The sequence below is a fragment of the Nothoprocta perdicaria genome, unplaced genomic scaffold, assembly GCF_003342845.1.
Source record: "Nothoprocta perdicaria isolate Ctin4 unplaced genomic scaffold, notPer1 scaffold_107, whole genome shotgun sequence".
Lineage (NCBI taxonomy): Eukaryota > Metazoa > Chordata > Aves > Tinamiformes > Tinamidae > Nothoprocta > Nothoprocta perdicaria.
In genome coordinates this window covers 2,331,383-2,345,389 of record NW_020454172.1, presented here as the reverse complement: position 1 = coordinate 2,345,389, position 14,007 = coordinate 2,331,383, and the positions used below count along the sequence as shown (strand labels likewise).

Here is a 14,007-nt window from a genome sequence, read left to right as displayed (position 1 = left end):
TGGAGTTTTGCCCAAGAAAAGACTAAAGGAAAAAGTGATAGCAACATCTACAATATAGCCAGCCCCAAGCCCTCTTCCAAGCTTCCTGTCAATATCAGATGCTCAAAGAAACTCCAGGAGAGAGATTATCTAGTCAACCTTATGTCATTCTGCTTGTGAGCATACATTACACACAGCCCGTAATTACAGGAACCTTCCCATCCTAACCACTAACTTAAAAGCAAGTTTTAGACATCAGTAAAGAAACTGTTAGAACAAGAGGGGCCAGACTACTCTGACCACCAACAGCAGAAGAACTGTCATCTCTGGTAATGTTTTCTACAGCTGTCATTGAGGCAGTGATCATGAAACACTGATGCACCACTAGGAATAATGTGGATCAACATAGGATTGCCCAGCAGCATAACCATACAGGAAGCTGGTGTTCAGAAAATCAAAAGAACACGCAAGGTGCAGAAGTGCCAGGTAAAGYGCACATGCACACACATGGGCTCCCATTCCAAACCGCTCACGAGCTAGTGGGAAGGCAGCAGGCTGGAAACCCCAAGAGTGCCCGCGCTGCAGCACGGCGGGCACTGCTGCCGACTCCGCTCCTGCGCGCACGCGTGACCCAACGCTGACGGGTACTCACCGCGCTCGTCCAGCAAAATGTTGTCAGGCTTGATATCCCTGTGGAAAAAACGCAGAGCTTGGGAAACRGCCATGAGACTAGAACAATGACGTGAAACACTGCTGCAGAAAATGAAGGACTAAGCTCTAATGGGACAAGGCTCCAGAGACGTTACGCCYCAGAAGACCTCTCTGTTGGGGTGGTTCTGCTCTAATGCTTCTGCAAGGTTTTACTCAAACATACGAGACTGTCCAAGCAAATAACARAAGGAAAAATGTAGGTATGACACGACTGGGAAGATTCTGGTCTTCATCTATCAACATCTAGCTAGCCCACCTACACTGTTCGTTTTTTTTTCTTTTTTAAATCCACTTTTCTTCTAAGTGCTATATTGAGGCTTGATCCCCATTTCCCAGTAAAAACTGTATGTTGGAACGAAGTAAAGAAGTTGCATCAGTTTCAGCTTTGCTCCTGGTGCATTAACAAAGTCCTTCAGCTGCACGTGAAAGGAGCCACCACAGAGCGGGCCAAGCAGCTCAGCGCCCAGGTGAGAYGTCTGCATGTCGACAAGGAAAGCCCCACAATGAAGGGCACGAGYACCCGAAGGCACTCAACAAAAACATACTGTTTACTTGTGAATGTAGTGGCTGCCAGAAAGCTGACCTCTTTGGGGGTAGAAAAACACATCCATACAGATTTGCAATAAAACTGCTGAATATTGTTTCATTTTCACAGAAGGCTTTTCACGTTTCCAACTGCAATTATTTCTTTACCARAAGAGCAGCATTTCAAGGAAGATATCTCACCTATCTCATCAGATGTTATTGAAGTTCATGGGCATCGATTTACAGATACTTACTGCAGTATCTTCTTATCCAGGCATAAATTTGTACATTTCTTATTTGTTATGAAAACAAYCACGTGTCACAGAACAGTGACATGTGACAAAAAAAGGCCTCTTATTTTCCATGCAAAAGGAAGCTATTCAGAGCAAATAGCTAATACAGAGTTTTACATTTGAAGTTGAASTCTTTTTGTTCATTTTCATATATATACACATATATATTAAAAAAAAAGAAACACAAATTTGCCCAGTTTCTTCTGACATGGTGCCCAAAAGCACTTGCCAGCTCTGCACTCTTTCCTGTATAATTTCCTTAGACACAAAGAGTACCTGCCCCTTCTTTGGTGTAATTCTTCAATAAGATGTGACTCAAGAATATTAAGCAAAAAATACAGATTGGGTCAAATATTTATACCCCAGAAAAGGACATGAACAAGCTTGGTGTTGTGGTTGGTAATACTATCAATTCAGTAAATGATGATGGCATTTTTATTTCCAGTACCACAAAATAACGACACTCTGAGTGCCAAAAGTCACCCCAGACACACACCAAAAATCCCCCAAAAGTAAAATAACCATAACATACTATATTGTCCTTTGAGTTCAGGATATTGCTGGTAAAATATTAAGCCTGTCTGTAAACAACAAAGAGGAATCATTTTATTTATTGATGATATAAAAATGCCCAACTTTTAATATGCAGAAGGTAGAACAGGCATTCTAATGCATTACCTTGTTTATAATTTTACTTATTAACACTTTTATTTCCTTTAGAAAGATAARTATATCTCAATGACTCTTAACCTGCTTTTTTTTCCCCTGCAGATTAGTAGGGCAAGTCTTTGTATCTGAGCATCTGCTGGGTAGCAGCTACCAATCTCAAGCACATTACTAAGCATCTTAACGCTCAGGGAAACAACAGAAAATATGAAGAACACTGAAGCTTTTAACAAAAAGAATACTGAAATAAAAAAAATTAAAAAACCTGCATACGTCACTATTAGGGAACTAGTGGACAGTGTAATTTTAAACCAACTMCACTTACCTGTCTATACATTGTGGAGAAACCTACTACTTAGTCTGCAAAAGAACATGGTCTTTTGTTCTTCCTCTGTTACTTAAAAGTAGAAAGAAGTGGAAACAAGCAAATTTTCTTGAATTTGCTTCCATTAGAAGGAACTGCAAATGTCAAGCAGAAGTTTCTTTCATGAACTGCTTTAACAACTTTGTTTTAAAAACAAATAGGTTCCCTGCAATTTTTTGCTCCTAAATAAAACAACTATTCCTATAGCAATGCTAAAACAAATGCTTTTTGTTGAACAAAGAAAACATGCATTTGATAGGCCTACTGTATGCACCTCAGTGACTTTACAAGACATTACCTCTTTTTAATGAGCTAATTACATGACTTGCCTTCCACATGCTGCACCTGCTATGAGACTGAGCCAGACACCTTGCAACCTAATGCTCTGTAAGGAAGCTGCCAAAAGCACTACCACACACAGGATAACCCTTCACCTTCCGATGCTTTCCGGCAGGCTGGGGAAGCAGGGAAGCCTGGGTGGGAATGTGCTGCAGGCCGCTCTGCAGAGGAGCGATCTGCAGCTACCTGCTACACCTCCTGCTGCATGGGATGCTCTAACTGGGTCTCCCAAGTGGTTGCATCTCTGCACCTCCTTTCCCTATCACCCTGCAATAAATCTTTYAGTCTAAATAGAGGGTGTCTGAAGTTATCAGAGTCTTTTCCCGATTCCTGGGTTGATCTGTCCCTGCAGTAATCTGTGATCCTTTGTTCCTACAGCCTAAGGTGCATGGTCTAGGCATGAACTACTGATGTGAGGCAGCTGTGCAAGAAGGCTGCCAGGCCAGGCAGAGGCCACTGCCATGAACCCTGCAAAAGAGCAGACTCATTTCGTCCTTCACAGCATGACAAACGGCCTGAAATGACTCCGAGCCCAGTTCCCAGGATTGAAAGCAACATAAATGATAGCATCACAGATAGCTCGTGATCCTTCTTAGATATCATGTCTTTGTTGCTTATGTGGCTTATCAGGTGGCCTCTCAGACTGATTTTTTATTACAGTATCGAGTCATAAAGAGCTTCCAGCCCCTTTCTCCCACCAATGTTACTACTAACTGTAATTTATTATTAATAAGAAGGATTTCTTCCTTGTGCTCCTCTAATTCTTGTATCCTGCTCAGTTTGTCAAGGCCAAGCCATCAGTATAAAGACTTGCCCCTTGCTGTCCAGGACAAGGACAGCTTAGTCTCTATTTCACAATGTTTAATTCATGTTCATTCATTATTTGGTGAGCAGGTGCAGGGCAGCGAATGCTAACCCAATACCCTCATTACCACATGCCAGGTTTGTTTCCCAGATTACATCAGTGTCTGAGGTTAAGCAAGTCTGAATGAGGTCGCTGAACTGGCCTAGATGCCAAGATCAGATGCAAACAGCAAAAGTCTATGCAGGTAGGAAAACAAAACAAGAATCATGAAAACTAAGACTCCTGAGAAAGTGGAGCCTGTGTCTAATCAAAGCAAAGCAAATGCTCCTTGGTACTCAGGGTTCTCTGCAGCTGGTGGGGGAACACTGCTGTGGAAATACTGAGCGTCACCCTTTTGGCTTGCAGGGCTTAAGAAAAACAGACAAATGCTGCTCGACAGGAGTGTTAACCTTCACCAGTCTTGAACATAATGTTCCTTCCTTTACCAATGATTAGAATAAATTTAAATTAAATGTTTGTCCTACATTTATTTTTATACTTCACAAGAATGTTTTTTGAATGGTATTTATAAATAAGATAATCTTCTGCCCTCCTGTTTTTAAGATAGTTCTGATTGTCCCTTCTTGTTTACACTGCAGTGTTTGTTATTATCGGATATTAAGTCAAAAACATTGGACATAGGATGTTTGTGAAGTCTAAAGCATCAGAAAGAGACAATAAAGTACATGGCTGCCCATCTGGAGCCAACTCCTGCCTTCCGAACAAGGCAAAACCTTTATTTATTTGTTATCCGGTTGTTAGTCTGTTTCAGTAAACAGAGAGTATTTTGTATGACTTCTCTGTATCACCTAAACCACTTCCTAAAACCCTGCACTGTAAAGGAGTTTTTGTCCTTGGCAACATTGCCCTGGAGACTGACTGTAAGTCCTGGAGTAACTTGAGCACAGCATGCAATTGGTGTATCAGTTTGCAAAGGTATTTGTGAGGCTTGCAAAAAATAAATGAATACAAGGAGAACTAAAATGCCAAGAACAACTTTGCTAAACTGAATCTAACTTTGCTAAAGTGAATCAGCTTAAATAGAATTTTCCCAATTTATTCACAAGATGATTCCCTCACTTTGATCAAGATGGTTTTATATGAAGTAGCACAGCTTCTGATTTGCTGTTCTGCAGTTTGCTGCAGTTCTGCAGCAGAGCACAAAAGCTTTGCCAGTCATTCTGCTCTGCAACATAGAAGTTCCCTTTTATGTCACACAATACAGAAGAAATGTCTAGCAGCTTGTAGTGGAAGAGCTTATTACTCTTATTATAATTTATAATATTATACTTATCATAYTCTTATCACAAATATTACTTCCCTGGCCATAAAGAATCTCAGTGACCAGAAAGAAGCTCTCATTAATTCTAGAAAGGAATTTCATCATGTACAAAGAGTGTTTGGTCCCAATTTTTGCCTTTCAAACTGGTATAGAGAGAGAGAGAGAAAAAAAATGAGTGATGCCTCCAAGTGTGACAATGCATGAACTGGTCAAAATGCTTTTCAGGACTACATGCCACATGTGGAATACCAACATACTACAGTTAGAACATGAAATCAGTAAGCACAAATTACTAGTCTCTTGTCTGGAAAAAAAAAAAAATAAAACCAGTCAGACATTCACTATTCACTTTTCCACTCCGTAAAACAGTCTGGGATTTTCAGTTGAAGGCACCACACAAATATTAGGTATTCACTGTCTGAATGTCTTATTTTGTTATCATTGATACTGTACATGTTACTTTTCCTTGTCAGCACCTACCACAGCCTATGGACAAAGCCCCTAACTGACCTGTGGATGATGTGTCTGCTCTGGAGGTAGTCGAGAGCCAACACCAGCTCACAGATGAAGAGCTTCACGGTGCCTTCTTGGAATCGCACATTTTGCTGGAGATGGTAACGTAGGTCCCCTCCAAGSAGCAGATCCACAACCATGAACATATCTTCTTCATCTTGGAACGAGTACCTAAAAAGGCACAGACATGGTTCAAGGACGATAGTAATTAAAATAAAAAATAAATAGAGCAGAGAGAGACAGAAAACACCTCTGGAAGTGTTTACAGTTTCTTGAAACATTTTCATTTGTTAAAAAGCAATTTCCTGATTTTTGCATATTCAGTTTCCCACCTGCATCTAAACTCTCATTGAAAATATTCTCAAAGTACCTGCTCTGACACCTGCGTAGCTTGACAAGGGCAGCACAGCTTGCATGGACTGCCAATAGGCCCACTAGAACAGCGGCAACCCTGCGATTTTCTGTAGAATCTGCTACTATCAGTCATTTAAAAAGCAAAGCCAGTGCAAAGATCTCTCTCAATGCACACTGCTGTACTGCAGCTTGCCCCAGCCCGTACCAATGCCTCCATCCTGAACATCACCTCTATCCTATATTCCCGTCAGCTGGAGCGCACTCAACTGCACAGATTCCTCAGAATTTATCAAAGTCTACCAAGCTTTAAGTGAGCATGGATGCACTAAGATGCATCAAGCGCACAAATCAGCCTGCATTAGAGCACATTTATAGACAAAAAAACACAGATAGATGTACCATATCTTTACTATGGTACAATCCACATCGAATAGAGTGCAAAATTAGTTTTCTAAATATGGATTCTATAATAAAATTTGAATGGTATTATTTTTACATCAGTAAATTCAACGATAAAATACCATTTCTCTTTGCTGATTCTGTGATTAGCATTAAATCAGTCAAATATCAATATGGTATTAAGGCAAGTTTGCAAAGCACAAAACAAACCACAGAATCAAGAGGCTGTGGGACGAGACAAGAGCTGTAGCCGATCCCTCCTCCTCTCCCTCGCTGCCTACCAGCAGCACAGAGCTGGTGTGGGAGGTTTCAGGCACGGAAGGGGCACACACTTGAGGTGCTGTCGCAGCGCGCAGGCAGGTCTCCGGAAGGACTCGCTCCTCGCCTGGCCCCTCTCCGTTCCCTGCCTTAAAAGCACTGAGTTTGCTGACGTGAAGGAGAAATGTCTTACCATAAATTAACTAAGAAGGGGTGTTCCAGGCCCTGCATAATCTGAAGCTCCTTGAAAACATTTCTCACTTCGTTACGTTCCAAACACTTTTGTTTATTCATGTATTTCATGGCGTACATTTTCTTGGTGTCATTCTTCTGTACGACACAGACCTAGGTGAGCAAAGCAAGTGGTAAATCAGAGATGACTGCTGGGCAAATTTATGCCCGTAAAACAGGGTGTCACATCGTGAGCTCTAACCAAGGCAACGCTGCTGAGTGCCAGCTCTGCGCACCGCACTGCGGCTCCAGGCATCGCCACGAACATCTCACGCCCCTACTTGAGAAAAGGAGAAAGAATTTATCACCACAAAGGTGGTGATAGGGAAGTCATTATTTTATTTAATAGCAATAAGCAATCTTGATCATTCAAATTGTCCTCCCCTCCCAAATCTAGTTATTGTTTTGAAGAGTCCCTTTCAGTATGGAAATAAAGAAGTGGGGAGTAGCACCTGAATTTCCCTCTTCCTTACAATAAGGATTTATGAGGAAAGAAGTGCCTTTATTTATTTATTGACTGTCCTTTCCAGTATTGGCAGTGAATCCAGTATTTTAACATTTCAGAGCAGCTCAACATTTTATTCAGGTCACAATGAACCTTAGGTTTTGACTTTAGATATATGGGAGTTTGAATTTTATCACCTTAAAAAGTCACATTTCAATAAATCTAGAAAGAAATGTTTCATCAGAGAAAACTTAAAGGTCACAAGAGTGCAAAACAAAGCATTTTATGTATTTGTTTCCACAACAATTGATGAATGTGGGATAAATTTCAGTTTCCAACAATCATCTTTAATTAGTCCACAAATTAAGCTCTTTTTTGCAGTATTTTTGATTAACTTTGTATGTAAAACGTATCCTGTTCCTGGCCTTTCTACCATGGGGGTAGTGATCTTCTAAACTTCCATCTACTTATGTAAGTATGTCCGTAACAGCATAAAAATAAGGTCAACATGTGGCTATAACCTGACACTTAAATACAAACATTGTTTTTCACAGACATCCACATTAAAAATTTGCCAAGTCTTTCATGCCGATTTTAACTCTTTCTCAAAGACATATCAAGATGTTCAGTGTTTCTTTGCTGAGCAATCTGCCTTAGAAAATACCTATCTAGAAAAAGAGGAAATTCAGCTGACTGGTTCATCAGTATCCCACTTTAATTTCCTATAATATAATTTGTGGCTATAGAAGGGACAAGGAATCAGGCTAAGATTCTTTCTTGATTACCAGGAGTTTAAGTTCAGGTCAAATCTCATTTACAATGCAGTGTTTCATGTCTCTACTCTCATGTAAGCCTCTCTAACTTGCCCGTTTCTCAGAGAGCTACATTTAAACCTGTCCTGGTGCTGACTAGCATAAAAAATACTTACTTTTCCAAAGCTGCCTTTCCCAATGGCTCGCAGAATTTCAAAATGGTCAAAGGTGACTGCAAAAAAGAACAAACGTTCATACATTAAACAGCTGGCAACAATTTGATGATGTTCTACTATTTCTTGCTTTTTTTCTCCCCTAGGTGAGGGACAGAAAAACTACAGCATTCTTTCGTTGTTCTTCTTGGAGGTTTGGGGGCTGTTTAAAACTTGTTGTTGAACACTTTTTTCTTTCCAGCTCATCTGTAAGGACAAGTTCACTGGGGCATCCTTTTTTAATGGCAGATTAGGCAAGAAGTGTCAAGTGAATGCCTGTTAAGCGTGAAAGCCTCATCCTGTTCACTCTGAAATCCATTGAGAAGTTCAGTCCATCAAACATTTATATTGTGTCAGGGCTGAAACAAGTGGTTGGGTCACTTCATCCTTGTGGTATTCCAGACAACTGCTTAACAATTGTACAGCGCAAACACAGCAACCCCGAACGCCAGCTTTGTGCCACGAGACAGTCCCAGTGCCTCCCTCTGGCTCTAAGAGGGCCAGGTGCCGCAGTGACGAATGGTGTCGGAGTCCAGGGCYGCGCTCGGCCACGGCCGCTCCTTCAGACTCCGGGCAGGCGCAGAGCGTGCGGAGGCAGCGCTGGGGACGCCGCGCAGTGCTCACCTGCGGTGCCAGACACACAGACGGTGCATGCGGAGCAGTCGCTGGGTGGGCCTGGCCCTTCCAGAGAGCCTGCAGCCTGATCTAAAACAGCCCAGGGCCCTCCATCCACTACCCGTTAGCCTGGGGACTGAACCGGCACAGCCAGGTTGCAGCTGCAGGGACTCAGTGGGCACAGCCAGGTTACAGCTGTTTTCACAGAAATACCCATGTGTTAGAAGCTACAAAACTGTCCCCCTCCACGATGTCCGAGATCCAGGTCATTTGGAGCAGCGCAGCTCTCCAAGAGCTGCCATAATCTGCTGCTTTGTTTGCTAACTGAACAAGCTGCGTGGAAACCAAGAGGCATTCATCCCCAAAGCTTTTACCCACTGAGATTCTGGGCCAAGAAGCTGTTGTAGATCACTCTGCCACAGCAAGAGACAAATCCTCCCCGTTACAACTTTGCACAGAATAATCCTCAAACACAAACCCATTTTCCCTGAAATACATCTGGTCCTTAAGCTACAACAGGGGYTCCTGAAAGGATAAGAGGACAGATCTCTGGTTAAGGCAGATCCAGACTACATGACAACAGTAAGGAAGTGCACACATCATCACCACAGCTATTCCAGCTTGAACTCATATTCTGTTAAGTGTGTTTTCCGTTTTTCCTTTGTGTGCCTGTGTAGATAATGTATGTATTTTCCAGATAAATTTACCAGGCAATTTTATTCAATGCACAGACTGTCTCCTTGCCCGTCACCAAGCTGCCTCAGACATATGGTCCATTCAGCCTGCTGAAATGTCTTTTTAAAAAATATATACACATATTAAAAAAAAAAATCCAAATTTTTCACAGTGAGCCAATCCAGAAACTCACTTTGAAACAATACTTAAATTTGCAGAGCTCAAAATCTGGACCCAACCCCATGATTTTTATCCAAAATGTACATCTACAGAATTGAAAATCTTCCTTTCATTGCCTGATGGCATCTAAAACAATGAAAGAGCCAAACCACTTACTCTCCAGAGAGAAAATTCACATAATGATGTTAAGTCAGACAAACAAATTATGCTTAAGAGTATAATACAACTGCTATAAAGAGCCTCCTGAAGCATAAGCACAGATTCAGGCAAAGGAACAACAGCATCTCTAATCTTCTTTTAAGTCCTGGGACAACTCAAAGACAGGAGTGTTGAGGACAAAACTAGAGGAAACCATCGCCCTGAAGATTGGAAACACSTGCAGATGACTATGGAATAATGGACGTCCACCTCGCGCCAGCAATGTCCTCACCTACTCTCCCCACTTCGGCTTTGCATTCCAAGAGCTCTGGCCAGCTTGGCCGAATCTCTGACTGTTGTCCTCCATACCCTTCTACTCAGCAGCAGGGCCAACAAAACCCAGCCTTAACACAGCCTCGTCCTGACTACGTTCAGGGCCATGATCCCCTCGCGGTGCTGAACTTTAGGCCTAGTTATTACATTTTCTTTTCATCTCACTAGCTTATTACCACAACTATGCCCATGCTGAGGAAGTGCCAAGAGAAAAACAGCACTGCCATCCCACTTGAGCCCAGGCAAATGAAGTCCCTTGAGAAATGTGCCTCAAAAAGAATCACATTGTACAGAAAATAGTCAAAATGCAGCAATATCTATTTGGTAGGTTATGCCAAAGCTGCTATCACTACTTGTGCATAGGTGCAAGACCCTAAAGGAGCCCTTCTACACCAGGTACTGCTCTGTTCACACACTCAGTAACAGCTGSTCCACACATCCAAGAGCTGATGGCGGCCGGGGCCCAGGCGGGCGGCTGGGACTAGGTGGGCAGCTCGCTGCACATGCGGGGCCGCCTCCCTGGCACCAAGGCTCTGCAAGCCCTGCCGGACGGCGGCACCTGCAGCTCGGCTGCTCCAAGCAGCCCTCCCGCCACCGCCCTGCCCTTCCTTCATGCCCACACCCCGGGACAGGAACAGAACAAGCAACATCGGGTACTCTTTCCTTTCAGGTCTGGACCGTGATACACAGAGTATCAGAGTATCTTGGTGAACAGAACTTGACTGAAGTTGTCACTAAGGATTTCTAGCTATTTTTTAGGACCAGAAGAAACCACTGGAACGTCCAGTGTCCTTCATCATGTTACTGATAGAGGCCTCAAGTGCTGTTAGCTTTTGTCCGCTAAATCCCATCACCTCCCAAGAAGGGAAGCAACTTTCCTAAGGATTCACCTGTCTGAAAAGCTGCACTGACACAGGGATAGTCACTCTACCCAGGCCACTGCACTGCTTAGGGATCTATTTATTTCTTCAGTCACAGGAGCTGACACTGTACAAGCAGGTCAGCCTCAGAGAAAGACTCAAGAGGGAAACCAGCCAGTGCAATGAAAATTCAATTTGTTACAGTCAATCTCACAGACAGGACATACTATTCTAAGAAGGGTGATCAGGAAAGTGAAAAAGAGTAGTTATCTGGAGTTAGCACAAGCAATTATTTATAAAAGATGCCAATATTGAGCATTTAGATGCCCTAGAAAAGCCTTGCAGCACCAAGTTTACTGTTTTTTCTTTTTTCTTTTTCAGTTTAATGGGGGAAAAAAAATAGCCAAACCATTACGGCAGTAATTCGGGAACAAGGGCCTCTTTAGCCTAATAGCCACACTGCTCAGCTTTCGCTTTGGGCCTTGCAAAGCACAATGTAAAAGTGGGAAGGATTCCGCGTGACCTCCCTGTGCTTGAGGGCAAGAGCAGCGAGCGCCGCGGGGAAGCTCTGCGCGCGAAGGCTTCTCTGCAGGATGACAGACCGAGGGCGCGCGACGCGGCAGGAGTCACCACGGGGCGAACCCGGAGCGCGAGGGAACGTGCTGCTGCACAGAACCACCTTCTCCTTCCTGGGGCACCCACACGCTCCCTGAGCTGCGCTCGGAAACCTGCACCCCACACTGAACACTGCGACGGCCGCAGCCCTGGCAGGAGGCTTTGCTACATGAGCACTTAACACACTGCTTTGAATACAAGCACTGCAGTTCCAGCTGCTCCTCAGAACGAGTGCGAGGTGCTCCTTTGGACCCTTCTCCTTGAGGCACTAAGAAAGACCAAGTTTTGGCCAATGCTCCCTCTTTACACCCTCTCCCCCTCCATACCCACAGTTTTAAAAGCTTCTCAGTCAGTGACCGTTTAATGGAGTCTGTGGCAGAAGCCTATCAATGTCATTTCTGTCACTCATGACCAGAAGCCTGTCCCCTGTCCCCCACCCACAAGATACCAGAGCTCCCTCCCGCCTCCTTGTGCCACCAGCCCCACTGCTCTGGGCTCACTGCTCCAGCTGCCTGGTTGCTCTCCCCCGCTCACGTCCCTGCAGCAGTCTCACTGCACCCGACCTGTTCACCCACAACAAAGTGCCCAGGAGAGGCGAACACAGCTTACTTGTGACATGTAATTTCTTCTGCTGTTGAACTAGGTGAATCTGCAATATCAGAAGAATTTCTGAATCATTCTGTGCACATCTAGAACTACACATGAAATCACTGCTTGAGAATACAAGTTTCTACAAACCTACATTTCTTAATCATGTTAACAGAGCTACATCAATGCAGCTTTTTTGCTTATGTAGCTTCTGAAACAAGTGCGAACACGGGAAACAGATAAACTGGGCTACAGAGATGTGAGCTGAGCCGGTAGAAAACCAAACCTAAGCCCTGAGCTGAGCGCCAGCTGCCCCCATGGGTGAGACTCCTCAAGAGCACGGCCGAGGGAGGCCGCAGAAAGGCAGCGCGACCCCAGAGAAAACAGCGACGAGCTCAGCTCTAGGGGCCCTGGGGGCACTGTCCCCTGCACGCTGTCTGCAGAGGAAACTTGTTGAAAACTTGTTGAAAGTGCAGGTGACTCCTGGACCCAGCTCCTCTATAAAAGCTGCCAGCAAACTTCAGCCTAACAGCAGCACAAGCAGATCTGCCCTAACCACCCCTGCCATGACGCACATGCAACATTTCACTGGACCTTATAAACATCATGTTTTCCACTGAGTGGTGAAACAAACTGAGAGCTTACCTGGGAAGAATGGAAGTGTCCTTGAATAAACTGAGCATTTTAACAATCCAAGATGTTTAATATTTGATTAGAGTTATCTTATTGCTGGGCCAGCAGTTTTTACGAGGTTCTCATATGCTGCACTTTATTTATTTACATACGCATTTTATTAACGTATCCACGTGGATTAACGTATTAACGTATCCATTGCCCAGATGGCAATTAGTAAGCTGACGCATGCAATGGGAAATAGATTTATGAAGCAATCTTTTAACGACTATATCTAATCCTGGCAGCAAAGTGACACTGGCCTCCAAAACTGCTCCCAGCAATATACAATATATTCTCCTTGTCCAGGTTACTGCGCCTCAGAGCTACTGCACAGGGACAACAGGCAGAGCCGCCCAGCTGGGCAGTTACTAACAGCCTCCAACTCTCCCTCCTGGCTCCTAAGTGGCCCTCCCTCCCAGCCCAGCGCAAGGATGGGCATGTACGCTGCTCAAGCTGTCTTCTCACTGCACTTAACACCAATCTTCCTCATGCTGTGATCTCCAAAGCAAAACCTTGCTGCCCCCAAAACAGCAGCATTTCTTCCCTGACCTCAAACTACCTGGCAGTCCCAGATACTTCTTAAAAACAATTCTTGGCCAGGGCACTATTCTCTGCAGCCAACCAAAGGTGCTGGAAGGCAAAAGGGCCACCTTACACTTGACTATAGCTCCGAGGAGCAGCCAAGGCCATGGCTCTGCTGCAAGGCTCAACCCATCCTTGCTTAACCAAGGAGTCTGTGTGTTTGGGGGTTTCCAGCGTGGGAGCTAACCGGGAATCCCAGCCTTACGCTGCCCACAGGATATTGTATTGGTGAACTCTGTCACCCTAGGCACCAGCTAGAAGCAGATCTTACCCTCTTCATTTTCATTGAGGGCTAGTGACTTGCTAGAGGTGTTGGCACCCATGGTGTGCTCTTCTCCCTCACGTCTCTCTCACAGGAATGTCACCATCCTCAAACTCRGTGCTTTCAGGGCAGTGTCATCACGTTCTTGTTCTCAGCAGAACCCTGCAGGCACGTCCAAGAGAAGACAGGAGGCAAAAGTTCGTCATCGTTAAGGATACAGACCATTCTGCAGATTGTAAAGTTCTCATTGGACATGGACTCCTCTAGAGACAAAACTGAGTATCAAAACCAAGAGCATTATGACAAAAATCAATGTC

General features: G+C 44.0%; 1 protein-coding gene across 3 annotated transcripts in view; it reads right to left on the bottom strand.

Annotated features, from left to right (window-relative positions):
* Positions 1 to 14,007, bottom strand: part of STK32A (serine/threonine kinase 32A) — a 48,186-nt gene that overhangs the window by 16,505 nt on the left and 17,674 nt on the right. For all 3 annotated transcript variants that reach the window (XM_026046202.1, XM_026046196.1, XM_026046207.1), the window contains 5 exons: positions 13,700 to 13,852; positions 8,132 to 8,187; positions 6,721 to 6,872; positions 5,514 to 5,687; positions 632 to 669 (listed from right to left, as the gene is read on the bottom strand). In XM_026046202.1, the coding sequence (XP_025901987.1) occupies positions 632 to 669; positions 5,514 to 5,687; positions 6,721 to 6,872; positions 8,132 to 8,187; positions 13,700 to 13,751 (472 nt within the window). In that variant the 5' untranslated portion in view covers positions 13,752 to 13,852. The remainder of the gene's footprint in view (positions 1 to 631; positions 670 to 5,513; positions 5,688 to 6,720; positions 6,873 to 8,131; positions 8,188 to 13,699; positions 13,853 to 14,007) is intronic.